The 22,853-nt window shown below is 39.1% G+C and overlaps 1 protein-coding gene across 5 annotated transcripts in view; it reads right to left on the bottom strand.

The window, feature by feature from the left end:
- Positions 1–22,853, bottom strand: part of TRPC7 (transient receptor potential cation channel subfamily C member 7) — a 99,955-nt gene that overhangs the window by 68,807 nt on the left and 8,295 nt on the right. For 3 of the 5 annotated variants that reach the window (XM_048960605.1, XM_048960601.1, XM_048960604.1), the window contains exons 2-3: positions 18,259–21,913; positions 16,336–16,538 (exon numbers count right to left, since the gene is read on the bottom strand). In XM_048960605.1, coding sequence (XP_048816562.1) covers positions 16,336–16,337 — 2 coding nt within the window. In that variant the 5' untranslated portion in view covers positions 16,338–16,538; positions 18,259–21,913. The remainder of the gene's footprint in view (positions 1–16,335; positions 16,539–18,258; positions 21,914–22,853) is intronic. The other 2 variants (XM_048960602.1, XM_048960603.1) reach the window with 2 other exon arrangements.

Below are 22,853 nucleotides of genomic sequence, written 5' to 3'. Positions count from 1 at the left end.
TAGATAATTGAAAAAATACTGATGGTAAAAAAATAATTAGTTATACTTCAAGGGAGATATTTCTACTTCTATGATAGTAAATGACTTTATACATATTTTCAGTCTGATTCTAGAATGTAATCTGTAAATATGTGGCCATTTCAAAGTGGAAAAGTAAAAATCTCAACATTATAATGTATTTTTAAATAAATGTTTAAACATGTCTTGAAGAAATGTCCACTCTCTCTCTGCTAAGCTTTCAGCTCTGCTTCAGATTCTGAGCACAAAATGTTCTTTGACTTTTCAGCCCCCAGAAACATGCACTGTTTCTAGCCCTTCTAAAATGCTATATTCTTCTTGTCTCTTAGGATGTAAATACAAGTTTAACCAATGTAAGTGCAAGCTCTCAGGTGTGCTGTGCTTATCCTGTAGCAATGAAACAATCAGAAGGTAGAGACACGATATCAAAGCTGCTTTTTTGTACCCCTGCTTTTCATCAGGGGTAATTTAGAGCAGCTCAGTGCTGTAGGCTAATTCAGAGTAGCTCTAAAGTCCCACAGGGACTGTCACTGGGGCTGAAAAGCAAGAGGACACGAGTCCTCCCTATGGCCAGTGTGGTTCTGATGAGACTCATGTGCAGAGACAATCACCTGAGAGCCTAAAGACTGCTGTTCTTCACAATTTCTCTCCTTCTCATGGGACATTAGATAACACTTTGGGATAGCCTTCTGATTCTTTCAATTAGAGACCAAGAAACAGAACCAAGATTAACTGTGTTTTTCTAGAATAATTTTTTCCATCTAAACTTTTGTGTTCTGGAAACGATACACAATATATGACAGATGATCTACTTAATTCAGTTTTACTCTAATTTGAAAGAGCCCTGAGTAATAACCCAAGCTACCAAATGGAAAAGCTTAGCCTTTCAAATCAGGGTTTCTATTATGTTTTCCCTTTAATACTTGCAAACACATCTGTCACCAATGCAGTCTGAACCCTTTGAGATAGTACAAATGTTGTCAGCTTCAGCAGTTTGCAGTCCTAGAGCATCCTACTCCACATCCTGGGCCTGAAAGACATTTGGAAATACATTTCTGAGCCGAACTTTGTTTTGGCCTTTCTTCTCTGGAGCATTACTGTCAACAGTGTTATCACTAGACCAAGCTTGCCTAAAGCACACCAGCTTATGGATACTGGTGTGATGCCAGTACTCTCAGAGTTATCAGCTAATGCAAGGTATCTGAAAGTGAGCTTTCCAGTAGCACTTCAAAAATTATAATCTTAATAAAATAAATCTCTCAGAAAAAAGAAAGTCATCAGAAAGTGTTTTCCAGGACTGTCAGTAACTAGTTACACATGGAAATAGTGTGGTGTGATCAGCAGTATTTGAGATAGAGAGATCATGTAATGGCCTCTTTTGGCTTTAAGACAATGTCAGTGATAAAGGATCAGCTCACACACAGATCAGTCTCTCTCTATCTGAAAAATATAAATCCCAGAATTCCTAATAATTTCACATGGGAGACAAGAGTCCCTGTTTGCTCTCTCTAGAGGCAAAAAGATTAAGGTTTTGGGTAGACAGGTCCAACACTACAATCTGATTTGATCAGATTGATTTGATCAGAAAGGTTTAGTAAGTGCACCAAATTTAGCCTGGAGATATGCCATGCTTTTACAAAGTGTTCATATGATTTATCTACTCACTGATAGAACAGAAAAGAGCTAGCGAAGATGCCAACTCAGTTAATAAAACCACTAGCAAATTCCTTGTCGACACTACGTTGAATGAAGTCAACATGCTCAAGGCACTGTATTTATCCAATTCGTTCCTTCTGTTTTGTTCTTTCATCCCAAGCATTTTCATCTCAAATTGTTTTCCTGACCTTAATAATATCCATAAAAGAAAAGCTGTTCCATATAACATCCTACTGTGTTTAGCACACAGTTTGGATTTCTGGACCTTTTGTCTTATTCTGCATTCTCAATGCCAAAGAAAACATAAGGAAAGAAAATATGAAACCACACAGCTCTGCAGGTGAGACTGACGCTGTCCCTCCATGTTGGCTTTGCCGTGTTCACAAAGATTCTCCAGGCATCCTCTCTACAAAGAGAGCAGCTCACTTTGTCACCAGCACTACTAGCTGCTTATAGATTAATGCTTAAAAGGAATTAGTAATCTATGTGAAAGTGAAGACAGAAGCTGAAGCAAACCTCAGGACAAACTGAGCAAATGCAGCATTTTCCACAGCTTGAGAAGATCCGGATTAATCTGTGTCATTAAGGAGCAAACAAACAGTGTTTTCCTTCTTAAAACCTTCACTCAAGATAATATCAAGGTTGAAATGCATTTAGATTGACAAAGGCTGAGAATTCTGAAATACTGTGATGAAGAGTTTCCGTGTCCTGATAAGTAGATTGTGAGCTTCCCTTTGCCAAAGTACGCCCTTATGTTCAGTGATAATAAGAAAATGAATAACAAAAAAAGCAGCCTGAGATGCTCTATTCTAAGGATAAGTTTATTTGACCAGTAGAATATTCTCATATCAATCTGGAGAACACCCTCACAAGGAAGGTATTACACAAACCTTAATCTAAAGACTAAACTAAATGGTTATCAGTGTTAGATACATGATACCTGGCTTCCAAAACTGCGTTCTATTGCATACTGCAAGTGAAGTAATATTAAAGATAAATTCACATCAGATCTCTTTCTGAAGGCCAGCAATCAATTACTTGTCTCTCTTAAACATCTAATTCTAACTTGGCACCTGCCTTTGCTGCACAGTTGTGAACAAGAGAAACTCAAGAAAGGAATAGAGCTAGTCCTCTTCCTTTGCCTCATCTTTTGTACTCTAATCCAGTGCTTCAATTACATGAGCTTTCTTATCACTGTCAATTCCATCCCCGCTGAAATGAAGAGAGCTCAGAAATAGGTGTTTAAAGCTCACAATGAGTTTTTGTATTTGAATTAAGATGATGTGATTAAAGTTGCATCTTCTTTCTCCTACCTACTGCAAACCAGGGCTGCGCCCAACAGTGCCATGCACTGCAGTACTGATATTAACATCTCTATTTCTCTCTTATCACCCACGGTTTTATCACAGATTCACTATGGGCAATGCACAGAACAAACCTAAATTACATATGCCACAAGATGCACTTGGAGATGAAAACTGTCAGATTGAGCATGAGGATTTAGTTACGCTGATACAGTGGTTCAGATGCTATCCTGCACACAACTACTCAGGCATGCTAGGTATGAAATTTTGCACCTCTGAAATGTCATAATCATCAGTAATAAGCCACATTGGTATCACTAAGGTTCTTATTTAGTTCTTGAGTAAATCAAAGACAGGACAGCTATTTTGCATCAATTTATCAACCTGGGGAAAAAGGGGTTAAATCCCCTGCAAATTCCTTCATCTCAGTTCAGTGGGAACAACATAATCAAACTATTGCTAGGTGGGCCACACATTGCAACAAATCAGTGTGTATGCCAACTGACTTCAAACAAAGTTTCTATTTCACTGCATTTATTACCCCAAAGTATTTTCTTTTTTTGTGTGTGCCTAGAAAATACATTTCTTGTTTTCTTATTATTCTGGAAAATGAGCTTGGTGAATGATCCCTTCAAAGCATCTGAAACCAGCAGTGCACTTTGTTCTAAAGGCAGTAGAATATGAGTAACCTTGAAACTGCACATTTTGTTTCATGATAAAAACAAATTGTCAATTCTGTCACCTTTGAGAGTCAGGGAAAATAGGTCTTTCATTTCACCATGCCAGGTACACTTGTAAGTCAGATATAGTTATACTTGGCATGCTCCTATTTTGTAAAAAAGGATACAAGAAAATTAGATTTACAAACAGTAGAGATAGATCATTCATGATATGTCATCACAAGAAGATGTCAGAATCCAAATGCAATTCAAATAGTGCCAAAGGATTTGGAAGTCCCTCTGTTCTTCCACGTTCCAGATTTTATACCATATCTTTTGTGAACTTAACTGGTATGATAAACACATCATGTTTATACTGTCATTTTTAATCTACGTAGTAATCAACTCTGACATTTAAGAATGCTGCATGAGATGATTGAGCTTTCAGAAACTATGTCTCAATGGTTGATTGGTGAAAAATATGCAAATATTGTGGGCAAATGATAGACTATCATGCTTTAAAAAAAACAACAATTTTGTTTTAGAAAAAATGCTTCCATGTGCTGAGTAAAAGTCAAAATAAAATACTGCTCACTGAGCTCAGAACAGTAATTCATTCCAGAACATGTGTGGTTTTTTAATATCTCTATTTTATAGAGCCTTCCCTGTCCTTGACTGAGGGATAGCATCAGCCAAAGGACACGGCTATCAGAACATTTTTCTTTTTTCTTTTCTTTGACTATACGCATATTCAGTGGGGAAAAAAGTGATCATTGTGAACCTGTGGTGCAATGAAGGTTCTGCATCCATCATTTTCCTCCTTTATGCCATTGGACTTTGACTTAGCGATCAGGTACATCATTTCCAATCATGCCAGAAGTACACAGAGAGGTTAAAAGACTATTTTGCTTAGATTACTTAAATTTGCTCTCAGTCTACCTGTTCTCCTGAGCAGACTGTGAGTTCAGGTATATTTACAGACACTTGAGATTGAAAGGATATATCCCACTTCTACAGACACAAGCCATTGTTTATAAATTATCTAAAGGTGTTGCTCAGAGTGAACACTTGCCACAAGATGTTTGTCTTCCCTCCCTCCCTGCAAAAAGATGTTGTTCAATCTGAAGAGTTAGCTATTGCCTAATGTCAGCCTGAAACAAATTCATTCACTGCATAAAGACAGGCTCATCATCTTCCATAACTCCAGAAGAGAACATTGACATTATTTCCACATTTCTTTTAACACATGCACAAAATAATTCACACTCCACCTTCCATATTACCTTCTTGATCCAAATTAAGTCTGACAATTACTTTTTGCCTTTGCATTTATTCAAGAACTTCAGCAAACTCTTCCAATCTCGCCCTTTCTCTGTCTCACAATGAAATGTAAACTTCAAGCTGATTCAGTCTTTCTTGTTAATATCAGAAGTTAGTGACCCCTCATTTTTAGGGTACATTTTTAAGATCTTATTTGAAGCTAGGTCAGAAACCCTGCTGCTTCTGTTCTAGGAAAGTGAGACCCGTTTAGCTGTATGAGCAGGAAACCTTGTTATTCTGACTCTTTTCATCCCAACCAGTGACAAGCCAGTATTTTGTGAAGCAGCTGCCCAGTGAAATCTCTGCTGTGCAAAATTATTTCCTGAAAAAATTATCTAAATCTAATTACTGTAGATTCTGCACTTTTAGTTAGCAGTAGATTGTTCACATTGCTTAATAAATAATACATGGTGGCTGCTGTTTTATCTAATATTACACTCTCACAGCAGTGACTGGAATAAAGAGTATTAAATGGAAATCCTCTTTCCAGTGATCACTTAAACAAACAGGCAGGTCATATTTTCACAATCTTGACAAAGTTTTTTATTTTTTATTTTTTACTGGAACAAATAGGTTTGCAACAAAGTCCCTGAGCATCAGTAAACTTGCCACTCTCAATAATATAGGAAAAATCATGGCAGTCAAATGAAGTCGGTACTGATTGGAGAAAAGGCAGTATTGCATCATTTTTAAGGATAGAAATGACAACCCAGGGAAAGATCTACGCCAGGGAACATCGTAGAACAGATCCTCCTGGAATCTGTGCTACCACCCATAGAAGACCTGAAGGTGATACGAGACAACCAGCATGGCTGCACCGAGGACAAATCCTGCTTCATTAACCTCGTGGCCTTCTGTGATGGTATAACTGCATCAATGGAGAAGAGAAGAGCCAATGATGAAACCTGTTTGAAATTCAGTAAGGCCTGGGACATGGTTCCTTCCAACTCAAACAATTCCATGATTCTAATCTGTTTAACCAGCAGAAAGAAACAACAAAAGAGTAATTTTTCATTTAAAAAGTAGTACTACGTGATTGTTTTAGTACCCCAAATCTGAAAACAAATGAATTTCACTGGCTCGAGGCCTTTTTGGCAGTGCTGACAAAACCCTTGCTGCAGTCAATTTCAGCATGAGAGTAGCTGCAAAGACAGTTCCTTTCCTTTAAGCAGGAATTCTGAAAAAACCTGCATCCTCTCTAGCAGCTTCTCTGCCTACTTCATCTTGTTACCCAGCAAGGGAAGTCCAAAACTACTACAGACTCGCTACATCCTGAGGCCAAAATCAGCATACCTGCTGTGGCAGATATAGAACCAGCTCCTCCACTACAGTAGGTAAAAAGAAGAGTCCCTGGGGCTGTCCATGTTTAGGTGGATTATTAAAGGGATTCCATTTCCAGAAATGGCAGATTGGTAATTGTTTTTTTTACATTGAATTGTTTTGCTTAAACGACAAGAAAGAAAATACAGTACTGGAGTATTTCTGGGAGATGGAAGGGAAGGATACAGCTGCAGCCCCTTGTAAGCCTAATGGGAAAACAAATTCCACATAAAATGAGTAGATAATTAAGTGTTGCCTAAGAAAAATAAAACTGGTCCCTCCCAAAGCTGGTTTTGTTTTGAATTTAAGTACTGCTGATGAATTTCTGTCTATGCAAAATTACTGGGAGAGATGAAAGTGGTTAGGACACTCTGCAAAAGAAGTCTGTATACAGAGCCAAGCAAAAACTCCAAATTAATTTGTCTTTTTCATCTTGAAACGTGGATCTTTTGAGGAAGGTGAAACAATTATGTTATAAAAGAAAAATCAGCATGCCTATTAAAAGAGGGATTTAGAAAGTTACATGTGAATTGATGGATTTCTGTTCCTTAAGGGAAAAAAATTAAGTGCCTTAAGAGAAAAAAAATAAACCCTGCAGTTTCCAAATCATGTTCCAAATGACAAATATGTTGATCATAGAGGGAGAAAAGAGTTCCTATATACCAAGTGTAATATCTACACAGAGGGATGAGGCAAAAATCTGCAGGAGGCTTCTTAATGGTGCTTGAAGCCAAAAGAAAAAGAAAAGTATCACTTTTAAAACATCGTTTTGAAAACATGCAGAGATTGGAAAGAATATGAAGTTCAGATTCCTCTTAAGCTGTGATTACAGCATCAAGAGGATTTTTTGAGGACATGCAATCCTGTGGTCTACTCTGGAGTCAAAAGTGTATGAGTCAGGCAGAGTTACAGTGAGGAAAGAAACAAACTGGCTTTAGGTATGAAAACCCTGAGGTAGCTCAGGGCAAAAAACTCATATAAATAGTTCAGCACTATTTATGCTAAGGATGAAAAGCAAATGAATTTCTTGGCTGAACAGGGAAATGAGTCAAGATATATAAAGTTTGGAGACTGCTCACAATCATGCAATCAATGAAAAAAAATTGTACTTGCTTCCTGTTTTCATTTTAGGTCACGTATTTTGCATTCAAAGAATCAGAGACTGGTTGAGGTTGGAAAGGAGGCCATCCACTCCAACCCACTGCTCAAGCAGGGCCACCGAGAGCCAGCTGTCCAGGACAGTGTCCAGAATTCATTTCAAGATACCCAAAGATGGTGACTCCAGAACCCTTCTGGGCAACTTGTGCCACTGCTCAGTCACCACCACAGTTTAAAAAAGTATTTCATCATCTGCTGTCAGTCACACGTGGATGCAATTTTGGCATTGGATGTGTTTTTAGTTCTAAGGTATGAATCTTAGTCAAAAAGCATTTTTCTTGCAAAATTTAGCCTTCAACCTCACAAATCTCAGCAACAAAGGCCACACAAGCCTTTAAAACTGGGCAGTAGGTCGGACTTAATTCGTTTAATTGCCTTTTAACCTTTGCTGAGCTGCTGTTCTCAAAAATGCTGACACAGGTATTTAATTTCCATTATTATACGTCAGTGGGTTGTTTGTTGGTTGGTTTGTTGTTTGAAAACATAATTGTTCTGGTTTTATTATCACTTGATTTCTTCTTGCTGTTTACACAGTGGAGGACAACAACAGCATCACAGTGACACAGCACTGATTCCAGGCATCACTGAACAGAACATTGGTGGTGGCCACACTGTAGCAGTGGTGCCATGGGATGTTCTAACAAGCACTGCTGGCACTGCTGATGGTGGAAGAGCAGCCAGACCTCTCGCTGTTCAGTGAAACGAGCTTTCTTACGAGACAGACAAACGCATCACACAGTGGAGTTGCGTGTGAGGACTTGTGCTTTAACTGATAACAGCACTGCACGGCATCCAGGTGACCTACATTCACAGCTGAAGACATAAAGCTGACACAACAGGGAATTGCATCCAACATACAAACACAGGAGGAAGGCTAGGCAGACAGGCCGTGCCTTTTAGAAACTCTTGCTCTTTCTGAGCTGCATGGGGAAAGATTTTCCTGCTGCTGTATGTAAGAAGCCAGCCAGATCAATACTTAATTTCCAAGGATTACCGATGATTGACGGTACCTGTTGTGCAGGGTGAAGATTGACAAGCCTGTAACCATTTCTGGTGCGATACCTACTCCTTACTCATTGACTAATGATGCTTTTCTTCTTCCCAAAGCTCATTCAAGCTGTACCTGTCCTCTGTTCTTCTGTCCCGGCACAGGAATTTGCTCCTTCAAATTAAATCTGCTGTTCAGAACTAAAAGAGTTTTCCTCTATGTTAAGGCACATCTACTCTCATAAATACTAGACTTGCCTGTTTGGAGGTTTGACATTTTACTGACAACCATACCAGTTAGGTTATGCAGATGGAACAGACACTGCCATTTTTAGGTATAATTAGCATTTCATTTCCTTTCAAACAATTTCCCCATCATGTTCAGCACCATCAGGGCAATAGGAATGTTCAAAAGAACACTCTATTGCAGGCTGGTGTTATTAAAAAATAAAAATAAGAAAAATACCTTAATATCAAACCAAAGGACTTTTCTTTTGTGCTGTGATCTTTGATCAGTGAGTCAATCCCAGGAACACATGTAAAGCTTTAGGAAGAGTTGAATTCTGTATCTTTTCTAGTGTTATTTCATTTAATTCATCTCATAGATTTAAAAAGTGACCTTACGAAAACTTTTCTTGAAGAAGGGGTAGAAATGAGACCAGGAATCTCCCTGAATTTTTCACAAACAACAAGGGCTGTATTCCCATCAAGTTGCACACAGAGCAACCCCTGTTCCAGCCCTGGTGAGCTTCTGAGCTGTGTGAGTGGAGAAGTGAGTCTCATCAGACCCATGTTCAGCTCCAGAAGCATTTTGCTGGGCTGCTATGGAAAGGGATGAAGCTCTGTCATGTCACAATTCCATCTCAAATGCAAACAGGAGATGATGATTTTTGTTAACAGGTCACCTGACTATTACAGTGCTTTCCCAATTGCTGCTCCCTGAAAACATTATAAAAACATCAAGCTGTTTGATTCCCCCTGAATCCTAGCCCAAAATTCAGGATCTCCCAGAACAGCAAAAAAAAAACCCTCCTGTATATGACATAGTATTTTCCAAAGGTGCTTCTTGACAGGATTTAACAACAGTTTGCCACCAACGTCAGCCTCTGCTTTAATAGACCTGATGTGTCATTTATGCTATTCTTGCCTCCCACACGTTTTCTGCAAAACATGAGGAATATTCATTTTGCTGTTCACTGCAGTGACAGCAGGAGAGTGACCCAAACACTGTCTGGCATGTATCAGTCTAGACTTGGGGGAAATATATCAGAAAATCTGCCTCTAGATTTAAAGTCTGTAATACCGGTGTGTAAAGCTTGCCAGAGGTGCACTGCCATACAGAACTGCAGGATCCTCATGGAGTCACAGTAACCAAATTCAGTTCTAACACAAAAAGCAATGGTAATTCCTGTGCTAGAACAAAGTGCTTAGAAAGTCATTGTCTATCCTTGGCTGTACTTTGCAGAGCAATCTGGCCCACAGAAAAGTTGAAGATAAATGTTCATGGCCTCTAAGCATCCTATTTTTTCCTTTTAAATGCATAAAGTACTTTGCAACGTAGAACTGCTGGTTGTGTTTCTGTTAGAATGGAGCAGTAGCTATCCTCTCGTAGATGGAAACGTCCAACTTTGTTCTAACTGGGTGCATGCAGTAGGCTTTATTTCAGTAAGAAGTTATCTTTTAGGCTGTGGTTTCTCTGGTAGAGACAAGCCTGAAACACATGTGGTCATCCTTGAGCAAATGGACAAGAAAATAATAACAAAAGAACTTCCATGCTTAGTTGCCACCTTGAGATAAATAGCAGAATTGAATTCATCTCAAAGGGAGCCTGTCTGAGCCTAAAAGCAACAGCAATAGAATTGGGAAGCGTTGGGCCACTGCTCATATTTGTTAAAAGTGTAAAAAAAGATTAATATTCTGTATAATGAAATCTAAACATAAGCATCCATTTCTACTATTGTAGTCCAATCAAAGTCGATTAAATGGTGCCAGAACTGGGGCTATGGAAATGAATCAGTCTGTAAGAGCAGATTGTTTACAGAGGGAGGAGAACCAGCAGCCATGTGGGAACAGACAGTGTGGTAGTAACTGGAAAAACAGCAAACTTTGAAACTTTGCCTCATCTTCTGCCTAAAAAAAGCTTTCATTTTCTTCCTCGGTTTTTTTCTGAGTCTTAAACGATTAGGAATGATAATGTATGGCAGTGACAGCCAAAGGAAAAAAAAAATTAGAAATCTCTTATGATGGGAAAAAGTTTTCAACATTGACAAATCTCTCTCAGCTCTATACACAAATGGATTTTTAAGCCAGGCTGGCTCTTTGTGCTGAACAGCCAGATGAGTCACTGATAGACGGAGGAGTTTCTAGTGCAGCAGACATGAAAACTGTTCCCTATTATAAACCAATATAGGAAATTGCATACAGAAAACCTATATTTAAAAACAGACACACAAAAGGGTTTAATGAAGCTGTTCCTGCAGCCTCCCCAAGCATAGATTTCCTCACTCCCCCCAGCATTGCAGAGGGGAACAGAGAGACAGCCAATGGCAGAAATCCACTTCTTGGGGCTCCATTCCCAATCACTAAACTGTGAGAGCACGTATGTATTTAATATCTGTATCTCCCCTGAAGAGCAGTGCTCTCGCCCTGGGGGTCAGCCTCTGGTTGCCCATTTCTTACAGCATATTTCTACCTGCAAAACAGCTTTGAGGAAACAAGCTAGCAAGATGCATTGGAGGCGAGTACTTTTCCTCCAGGACCTGCTGATCTGGGGACTTCTCAACACCTCATCTACTTAGGTGCATTCACTGAAGTACGTGGATGGGAAGAGGGGGTGGCAATCTGAGAGCAGAAGCCTGAGCACTTTGGCCAAAGTGATGTACTTGGAAGACTAGGGACCTGACTCCAGATTTCAGTGATCCAGAGGATCTCATTCCAACTATCTGCCTTCACTGTTTGGCTCAGGAAAATGTCCTGCAAAGTGCTCAGAAAGAGCTGCTGCCAATGGAAGAGCCAAGGCCTGATGGAAACCCTGGAACAAGGATAAGAGGGAAAGATGCTGTTGGCTGCCCCTGCCAGCACCCTGCTGGGGCTCCAGGCAGGAGGAGAGCAACAAGATCTCTTATAATCCAGATATTTTTAAATCTTAGAATAAGAATAACAACACCAGTATTCTTGCTCTTATTTACTGAAAGACAAGCAACTTGTGCAGTCTGTTGAAGTACTGCAAAGGATGTGGCTATCCCTCATTTTCTGTCCTCCTGCTGCAGTTCTCAGGTACCATATACAGCAAAACACAGAAGGGATCCCATAAATTCTCTGAGGAAGTCTCGGATGACCTCAGAGATGTGCCAAAAGGGCAACGATTGTATTCTGATTAGATGAGGGTATCTCAATTACACTTTCCAGGGGAAACTAAGATTTAGAAACAGAGCAGTACTCATTTAGCCCTTCCACAACTTCTAACACAGAAGATGTAGATTGTTCTGGTTATCACATAAAAGCAGCAGCAAGAGCTGAAACTGAAAATGGAGGGAAAATAAGCAATAAGAGACGCATACAACACTAAACTATGATTTTCCCTTAAATGGTTAATTCTCTCCCTTGCCATATTGGAAGCAAACTCTGAATCCAATAAAGCAAACCATCTCACAGTAAATTACTTGCAAGTGAAAGGGAATCCGATTCAAAGCTTTTTTTTCTCCACAACATAAGTTAATAAATGAAACAGCTACACAAAGTAATAAGGAGAAAAATATTTCTAATTTATGCAATGTAACAAAAGCTATGTCCATCAAGTTTCTCTGGGGAAATGGACTGTATTAATAGATTTCCTTTAAATATAGCCAAGTAGGAAATTAAAACCAGCTTGAAATAGAAATCAAAATCTTCACTTCAGTGATGAAGGAGGATTGCTGAATGGCTGTGTCCAGACAAAACAAAATCAGACGTCCTGGGCACTATCTGTAAGACTGACACAACCAAAGTGTTTCATGTGTGTGTGCAGTAGGACAGCTCTATTCAGCAAGTGTGACATCTCCACGTTATTATGTAGTTCTCACTCTTGAACACTTTTCCAAATGCTGAAGGTGTCACACACCTCTATTTTTTTTAAGGAATAATTACTGTATCAGTACTGCAGAGTATTTCTGCTGCTTCACTAATGGGACAACAACACACCTTCCAAACTCCACCCCAGCTCTGACAGAGGTAGGAACAGAAGCCCAGCATTACATACAGCCTTCACATGAGCAGAGTTCATAACTGAGCCAGTCATCCTCAAGGACACCAAATCCTTCAGCTGCTGAACTGAACTGAAACGCAGCAAATTCTCTGCAAGAACCACTTCCCTGTACTGCTCTGCCCTTGCAGATGCCCCCTCCACACGCTAAGGCAGACACAGAAATTCTCCTTAAGGCAAAAGCGAAGAGTTCATTGCACAAAACAAAGCTGTGAAAAATATGAAAAAGCAGCTATCAAATTCTCATCACTTCTCTCACACTATGAGATCTTTGCTGCAAAGGTCTGCGATTTTTTATTTTGGTGGGGGTAGGAAGCAGAAAGGTTTTACATTAAAAGAAAGTGGCATCGTGGGAATGGATTCCAGACAATGCATTGTATGTCCAAGGGACTTTGAACAGATTTGCAAAATCTTCTGCATATGTTAAAATGGGGAGAGAGAGGATTATGTAATGAGAAAAACAAAAGAACAGGAGAATGAAAGAACAACAAAATACACACTATCTGTGTTTGCTTTTTATATAAGTGAGGTCTTTTTCCCTAATTTAAAAATAACAGAAATTAAACACAAATCTTAGGTTATGCTCCTAAAACAGTGACTACAAATGTATTTTCCCGATCATCAGGCAAAGCAGCACTCCGTGCATTTAGCTAACATGTTAGTAGGCAGAAACTAAGCTAAGAACAGGAAAAATCATTTTATTATTTTTATTTCCTATCACAGATTCTTCTGCATCCCAAAATCTATTTCTCTGTCTGTTCTGAATTCTGCTGCACAGCTTGTTTTCTCTGCATGGCCTGGTGGCTGCGACACCCATACCTCCTCATGTTATACTCCCTTACTTTGGTCTCTGACTCTCATGATGCTTCCTGGCTCAAAACAGCAGCTCAAGGCTGAATGGCTAACACAGATCTAAACAGTCCGTAAGCACTGCCTCCATCTTTTGTGTGTCAAATTTAAAGATGTCACCTTCCTTGTTGTTCTTCTTCCTAACTCCTCCACATCACTGAAGAAAGAGGTAATGGCTTTAAGTTGTGCCAGGGGAGGTTGTTGGATATTAGGAAAAATTTCTTCTCAGAAGAGGTAGTGAGGTATAGAAACAGGCTACACAGGGAAGTGGTGAAGCCACCATTTCTGGGTGTTCAAGAAAAGGGTAGATGTGGCACTGAGGGACATGGTAATTGGAGTGGGTTGATAGTTGGACCAAATGAAAAGCATTAACTAGGGAAATCATTTTAATTTTCCAACTAATTGTAATTTCCATACATTGCTATGAGTTGTGATGAGTAAGATTTTTCTTTTACCTCCCCAGGTCTAGTTAGCAGCTCTGTATCTCTTTGCAAGCTCCAGGGAGATCATTCATTTCATAAGAAGTACTACAGCAAGTATTGGAACTAATGCAGTGCCCCATCCCTGGATGTGTTCAAGGCCATGGATGGAGCCCTGGGCAGCCTGATCCAATGGTACTTACCCAGCACATGGCAGGGCTTGGAACCTAATGAGTTTTAATGTCCCTTCTAACACAGCTATTCTATGATTCTATGAACTGCTAGGGAAGTTTAAGAGAATTCTCAATGTGTTTGGAAAAAAAAAAGTAATAATAATAAATAGTTCTTCCATGACTTCTCCAATCACGTTGCTAATATATAATTTCACAGGATGTTGAAGATTCTCTATGTACTTATTAATTGAAACTCTTTATACCATCACGCTCAATTACCCCTCTCAGTGATCTCCTTCCTCTACATCATGCCTGCCCATATTACCAAAACAAGATGTTGAGTGTAATTAAAAAAAAAAAGACCATATTTTTTCTTCGCATTCACACACGTAGCATTTTTAACTCTAAAGCTTAGGGCTTTTTGTAATCACCACAGATGTTACTCAGTGCAGATGGAGCTCCTTACTCAAAATTAGAGCAGGCCAGCACGTTGTGATTGAAGAGAACCCCTGCAAATTGTGAGGAGGAAAAAAGAATTCAATACAAACCCCACCATTTTGTGTTTCAACTGCTGTCTCACACACCTTTATCTGCACCCTCCAGACAAGGCAGTTCCATTGCACCAGGGCTGGCTGCTGCCAGAGGAGAGAAAATTTAGAAAGGAAGCAGTTCAAATTCAAACAACTTCCACAGATTGCATCTGGAATTACACCATCCAGGCCAAACAACTGGATTGTTCATTAAAATCATCTGATTGCCATGCACTTATCTTTGTGCTCACAACAAAAGGAAGAGAGAAAGAAGAGCCGCTTCTTTCAGCCCTTTGTGCTATCATCCCTTTCTGTTACAACCTGCCTATCAGACAGAGATTTCACCATGATTGGTTTCTTTGACATGAATTTCTATTGCTTTTCATCTGAAAGGAGAAGGTGGCTAAAAATTAAGCCAATTCTTCATCAAATAGCCATCCCTGCTTTGAGAAAAGGTTATTCTTTCTTCGGATTATTTGAGGCTGTGTTAACGATGCCTTTTCTCCCAGAGCCTTTGTGCATAAAAGGCAAGGAGAAAAATTTGGAAAATAAACCTTCCTCACATTTTTTCCATGGCAGTAATTTAAAAGATAACTGTTTTGAAGATAAAGTTGATTTCTGATAACAAAAGACCCACTGTTTAAAATTGGAGTCTGAAGGTGACTGACATGAAAAAGTGGTCCAGCAGAGGGAATATCCAGGTGGGCAGAGGGAGGCTGCAGCAATAGAAAATAGAACAGCAGTAGTAACTCAGAATGACTCCACTAAATTATTTCTGGGCTAGAGCCATATTTTCTTTGTTTGTATGTTTAAACCATCGGTGCATTTGGATACAGCAGGAACATAGGCCATTTCACATGAAATTACAAAGTAAGAGAGAAAGAAGGAAAAAACCACCCAGCTTCTTGTTTCACCCATCCTCAATCTGTCCAGTGCTGACTGTCCTAATTGTTGGCGTGTGAGAGGAATCAACTGCATAGTTTGGGTTTTTTGTTTTTTTTTTTTCATTTTATCTTCCTTCTACTACTGGTAACACAATCAAGTTTACCTGTTAATAGAAAATTGACAAGAAACTTGACCTACCTCCAAAACTACAGCATTTGAACTTGCAAAATGAATTATAGGTGACATTTAAGTAATAGATTAACCTCATAGTTTTTTGGTTTTTTTTTTTTGTTTTTTTTTTTTTGCCAAGGGAAATTGTCTTGCTCAATTTATTACTAGTCTCCACAGAGTGAAATACCTAACAAACGTGGAACATCAGCACAAAAGTCTGCATGGCAGATGTAGAAAAAATGATGCATAACCAACTTTTTTTGCCTTAAGAGAAAGAACGCATGCCAGTTGTTCTATCATTGCGCAGCATCATTCACCAGCTATCAACGTATTATTCAAAGAGGAAATAAGCATTCCTGAATATCTCCATATGGCACCAAACGTGAATGTGCCATCAGCAACATTCTGCGTGGTTCTACAGCTGCACACTGCAAATTTCTTCTGGTACTCCACACAAAATGAAGGGTGTGTTGTGGGCTGCCTGGGGAGGTGTCTAACTGGTGTGTTGACCTCTGTATTGAACACATACAAGCTATGTTTACTGCAAGTCCAACATCCACCAACTGATGGATTTGAGACCTCCAACGCCTGCACTGACTTAGCCTAGCATGACCAACAAACTGAACATGTTCAAGCTCTCACTTACATGCAAAGGTGCAGAAATCTCTCTTTTGTCAGCGCAGAACATTCCAGTCTACCTCAACGACAGCAGCTGAAGCCAACACTGGAGCAGGTTTCCCAGAATGTTGCCTTCATTTATCAGCTTCCTCTTCCTCTGGAGCCAAGCGTAGCTGGCCACTGCTCTACATAAACTTCTGTTTAAGTCCTGAGGACATCTGGAGAGCACATCTGTTGCAGAAGATGTGTACAGCTGAGTGTCAGCAGCATACCAAGGCAAAGGACTCCCCAGAGGTTTCAAATACGTGTTGAAAAGCAGAACAGAAAGGCCAATACTCATGAGGGTGCATATGCCAGGGCCACAAGAGACAAGAAATCAGATGTTTCTCCTGGTCCTCTGGGGTCTTTCACTTCTCTCTCCCTCTTTCCTTTCAAAGTTTTGATACTGCTGGGGTGATAGGGGGACAAACAACTTTTATTTCACTTTTTTTTTTCCCTCATCTTTTCATCTCGCTCTGATCATCCTTTCCTCCAGCTGCTTGCTGGCAAGAGCAGTACTCAAGCTGGCACAGTGAGATGATGGTAGTATTTCTGAGCCAGCTGGTATCCTCTTCTTCTGAAAACTTTGAGGAATACATTTACAAAGGACATCATGAGCCACAAACCCAGACAACACATGTAGTTCTGTCTACTACTAATGTATCTGGAAAGGTCTGAAAAGCTAAAGCTTAAGTGTAATTCCAAGAGATGTCTGCAAAAAAACGATGAGACTTCTTAATTGATGACATCTTTTTCTTACAAAAAGAAATTCATGGAACAAAAATCCAATCAAAAGAGGAAATAGATAAATCAATACAGCAGGTGGAACAGTCACAGGAAGATTATAATCACAGCTGTTGTTCTTTTGTGCTTCAAAGTCATTTTACAAACCCAAGAACTTGAATATAAAAATTCAACCCAAGTATTAGAATTTGCCTAATGTATTATTTTTTTTCTGGATTTGTATAAGTTGAAGCCTTTACAACACATCCACGGTGCAGCTGGAGAAATCCTAGTCTCACTCTCAGCTTTGTGATTGCTTAAACTTTGCTGCAAATTGTGATGAGCTTTGCTGCAGATGTCACTCTATGGCTCAAAACGGGAAAGATGTGAGGGAGAAAGATGAGCTCCTGCAGCTTACAGACCAGGTTATTTATGGTGAGAGAATCTAGAAGCAGCCTTGATTATGAAGAACTGCATCCAATTGAGTGCATTTTTCTGCAATTACAATCAATTAAAAGAATGGCTCCCACTTCTTAATAAAATACTTTCCTTATTCAGCCTCATTCTAAGCAGTAAAACCAGAAGTAAGAATGTTAACTATATATACAATAATTGTGTATACGTATGTTAAATATAAACTAAGAAATTGAAAAGAGCATTTTAGTTCTTGCAGAACTCATCACACTGTGGTGTTAGGTTGAGGCAGTCCCCTTACCAGGGTTTCAGTATGCTACCTCCAGGAACATACAATGAGAATAAAAACTCACAAAATTTGTGAAGCAACAAAGATTTAAGGTAAGAATCTAGCTCATATCATACAAAATACAGCGCAGAAAAAGGATAACAATATACTCAAAATGTATGGCCTGGAATATTCTTCAGGAGATGCAGTAAATTACCATTTCGTTTTACGCACTGTTGACCATGAGTTAAGAGTTCTCAATTGGTTTTAATTTCTTTTTTTTAATATAATTTTGTGAATTATTTACAATTAAAGTGAAAAAGTTGAGTAACTGAAGAAGTAGAAAACATGACCTACAAAGAACATTGGAAGTAACTGGAACCAACTGGCCCACACTATAGGAAGCTTAAAGGAAAGTAACCATGTTGAGAAACTGGATTTAAAACTGCAAAGCTGAATATAACATGATAACAACACACATTTAAAAATCATTCTGTAATAGCTCACCTCTCCTTGGGTGGATAAGGGACAGTTATTTGTCTTCCAATTGCATGCATGAAAAAAAATCACTGAAAGCAGCACATGAAAAATGGCTGGGATTTCCCCTCCCTTCCTGTCTGTCATTCAAGATGAAATACAGCTGCAGCCAGAGGGTTAATTTTCCTTCAGCCAGGGGTCTGTGGGAGGAGTAATCAGGCTGCTCCTTGGCTTCCATCAGCCCTGGCAATACAGGAAAGCATGTATCCTTGGGAAAGTCTACCTGAGTCTCTCTGACAGTTCAAGGAAATAAGTAGCCCAGAAGACTTCCTAGCTCTGTAAAAAAAAAAAGTCAAACGCGTAAAGCTGAACATCCGAAATATAAGAAGGTGATGATATTTGCTGTATTATAGCCAGGAATTGAGGCTGAAGGGGCTGAGTACCAGCTGACATTCATGCAATTTCCCTGATTCTCGTCCTGTCTGCAGCTGCAGAGTGATGCCAACATGAGGATTTCTCTTCTTCCCTGACAGCTGTCAGTGTGTGACAGACACGAATGTAGCTCACAGGACATTTTCTGTTTATCTTATGTCTAGTAAGAAACAGGGCAGGCATGGAAAGTTCAATCAGTTTCTATTATCAGTGATCATACTGCCTTTGCCAAAGGACGTTGCCTCAGTTATTAGCACAGAAACACAAACCCACTCAGCTGCTCCCTCCGATGCTCTTCATCTCTGCAGCTTGCTCTGAGGGAGTGATGCAGAATTTTTCTTCCTTCCACGGTGTTATCTGAGAGAAAGGAATGTGCAGGAATGGGAGGATATCACTCAGTGGTCCGAGGAGGGCTGTGTTTTTGTAACTGATTAGTATTGCTATGCCATTGCATTTCTCATTAAAATCCCTTTCTTGAAGCAAGGTACAATTTGCACCATGTTTTCCACTTGTTTGAGCTTCAAGCTGTCGCTCAAAAAATTAATTTTAGCTGGGTTCATCTTTCCATCACAGTCTTTTTTTGACACGGTGGTTGATTAATTCTATGTCATTGTTTGCTCTATTACAAGATTAATTGCAGGACGAGAGAATATACGACATTCTGGTGAGATAATTTATCAACTTATTATAATTCCACAATGCTGCAAAGCAAAGTTTTTTTCCTTATCCATACTCAGACAACAAGTAAATCATGTAGTGATATTGGTTTGGTCTGTTTAGTAGATAAATGGCATTGACTGAAGATGAGACCTTCTTCAGGGGTTTGGTCAAGGTTTGTCACCATAGTGCTCATTGCCTCAGTTCTATAAGCGAAGACCTTCAACTCTGGAATGTGTCTACTGAGCTCTTGAAGGAGAGAAGGTATTTCTGGAGTCCAGCTAGAATGATCAACAGTGGACAACCTGAATTCAATTTCTAACATTGAAACAAGCATTTCATCTGATATCCTACCTCACGGGCAAGGCAAACATCTGGAGCAGTCAAGATTAGGATATTTATCAAAGAGCAACAGAGGAATAAACAGAAGAAAAACCACCACTTTGGTGGCTGCAACACCAGGAAGATGCAGTAGAGATTATCCTGGGCTCACTGCAATGCATCCTGGGCTGTTACACACAACTTGTACATCCCTTGTATGTCCCTTTTTCTTTTCATGTCCACCACACAATTGATATCAGAGTATTTTTTTGAGAATTTTGCTTCATCAGATCAACCAAAGTAAATAGTCATAGAAAATGGGAAATGGAGGGTGATGTAGAAAAATAATTGCTGTGCATAAAACATAAGCACAGCATGCTGGAATTCCTTAAAGCTCTCTTTACTTTGACTGCTCTCCGTTTCTCCTAGTGTTGTAGTTTCATAGAATAAGAGTGAGTTCTCGCTGTGTAGCAAGACCACATGAAGAAAAATGCTTTATATTTCTCCTTGTTGCTCTGTTTTCCCATCTAGCATTACCTTTTGCATGAACTTTTTATTATTATTATGCTGTTCAATAGCTGGTGCACGTTTAGCATCATGAGACTGGATTTTTGATATTCTTTCTCATTCTCCAAAGGTTTTCTACTTGCTCTTCTCTTTCTCTTGCTTGTGCACAAACTCAGCACATTCTATTCATAGAAATTCCTCTTAAAGTTTAACTTTGGCTTTAATTTTATCAGCATCAATCCACCAAAACAAATACAATGTAAATTATCCTGGTTCGAGCCAATGGGGGCTATTCATGTAAGGAAAAGTCAAAAAGCTTTTTTTTTTGCTAGTGATAAACTTTTAATAGAAGTAGCATCAACTCCAACAATCTTGATCTGCCAGTACGTATAAGAACAACATGAACATTACCTGATTTTTGTAGCTGGCATTGAAGTAGATCATGGCTGGGTGCTGAAAAACATCCCCAGACCTACAAGGCCATGAATACTGCTTTACAGTTATTAATTCTACATTTGTCTGACTATAACTACAGTTGTATTTTAAAAATGAAAAAATGTGACATAGGAATAAATTTTGATGCAGTTTGTTCATTTTCAGCCAGCAAAAGCTGCCCTGCTTTCTTTTTTTCTGAAGAAGTCCCTCTGGTTTACAGGTTGCGATGTTGGAAACAAGCACTAGTCTGTTATGATTATGACAGACTATAAACAAATCCACCTCTTCCCAAAGCAGGGATATCATAAAGCATTTATAGTTTCTGTAAATTGCATTATCCATCTGACGAAATGATGCAGCTCTGAGGGAAGCCTCCTGCAGTGACTGGATTCAACCATTAAAACAAATCTGTTTTATGCCTATCTAAAGGCATTCCTGAATGATTGCTACTTGCAGAGGATTACTGTACACAATGTGGATGCACAACTGACCGTTTGAAACTGTTCTGCCTAGAAAACTAGGGAATTAAATCCCATAAGCAGGCACTGGAAACATGTTGTCATCTTAGCAGCATACAATTACTATCTGATGTAGGCATCTGCATTGCTTTAGGAATATTTAGTATATATACAAGATTCAAACCCATTAGTCTGTCCAGTTTTTTCTGTTATCTTTCATAATTCAGATTTTTTTCATTGTGTTTTATGATATATTGTGAGGCAAATCTGCTGTCAAGAATTTCAGCCCAGTGAGGGAAACACACCACATTTACTTTTCCAGGTAAGAAAAATATGTGCTGTATAAGGAACTGATGCACCCAACTGAGTGAAACCATTACTGATTTTACAGCAGTGAAGCTGTGATTTTGAAAGTCACTAAATGATTCCGGGGACTTAATTTGTAATTTAATAGGAATGATTTTCCCTGTTGGGAAAATCTCAAGAGTAACTTGGAAAATTTCAGTATAAAATATCAAACTCAGTGAATTGATGGGAGAAATGGTTCACCCAGCCTCCGACTTCCTTATGTCCAGGTACAGGGAAGAAATCGTGCCCTGTGTGGCAGAGGCAAAGGAAACACATCAGATGTGATTTATGAAGAATAAGCCTTTTCTAAAGCCGCTCTCCCACAGGAATATTCAATATATCCTTTCATGATGATCGCTCCAATACTGCACTGCAATATTCAAGCTGGTTGAACAATTACCGCAATTTCTCTTCAGTCTCAGCTCTCTCAGCCTTCCTGCATCACGGAGCAACGCACTCAGGGCAGAACTTGCAATCTCTTGTCACTAGGCAGCATCTGGTAATCAAAATTTCATCTGTGTTACAGTCTGCAAGTGAGGAGAAGACTTAATGAAATGATCTATACATGAAGAAAAATGTGCACTTCATTTAAAAAATAACAGTTTTTTCTCCTTCAGTGAAAAGCTTTTATTGAATGTTTATCAGAGTATCAGGGTTTAAACAGGATTACTCATCTGCTTGAATGTTGCCATTCATGTAGATATCTCACAGCATGAGGAACCTGAACTTAATGCAGAAATTGCTTTCAAGTGCCCAAAGTGTGCAGTTTTTCCTCCTATTGAGGCTCCTGTGTATTGTATTGAACACTGTCAGACAGCATGAATAATTAGGTTGAGTTGCACCCAGAAAGCACATCTTGATATACAAAGCCTTGTAAGATTTTACAGGCGTTTTTCTCCCTTCAGGCAATAATGCTCATTTAACGAAAATGTAGAAAAGTGAAATATACATCAGAAAATCTAACGTGTAAATTAGAGATGTCTCAAAACAATTTACATTTTTACATACCTCCAAGAAAGTAGGACACTTTTATTACCTACTGTCAGGTAGCACATAAATAACAGCAGATCCTATTGCCTGGATTTCTGGAACTTGTCAAAGAGCTTAATAGAAAGATTTATGGGAACTTCAAGCTTTAGATTTCAAATCCTCAGTATCTGTCAAGCTACAGCCTTAATACTGCTTAACTTCTCGTCCCTCAGACTGTCTGTAAATTCAAAATGAAACTACAAGGAGTTGTTAAAGGCTTTTATTTGGTATCTTAAATTCCATTCTCATGTTCTGTTCAATATGCACTATTGCTGGGAAGTCCTTTGTGCTTTGAAGTAATTGTAAAACTCATACCAGCTCAAACTGCCTTACTTTTCCCTAATATACTTTTAATTCTCTCCTCTCCCCCCGAAAAAGTGCATTGCTGACATTTCACTGTAATATTTAATGTCAGTGATTGCTACTAGTAATAGAATA

Source organism: Lagopus muta, chromosome 14 (assembly GCF_023343835.1).
Source record: "Lagopus muta isolate bLagMut1 chromosome 14, bLagMut1 primary, whole genome shotgun sequence".
Taxonomy (NCBI): domain Eukaryota; kingdom Metazoa; phylum Chordata; class Aves; order Galliformes; family Phasianidae; genus Lagopus; species Lagopus muta.
The sequence above is the reverse complement of the archived record's forward strand: the minus strand, read 5'-3'. Positions and strand labels throughout refer to the sequence as shown.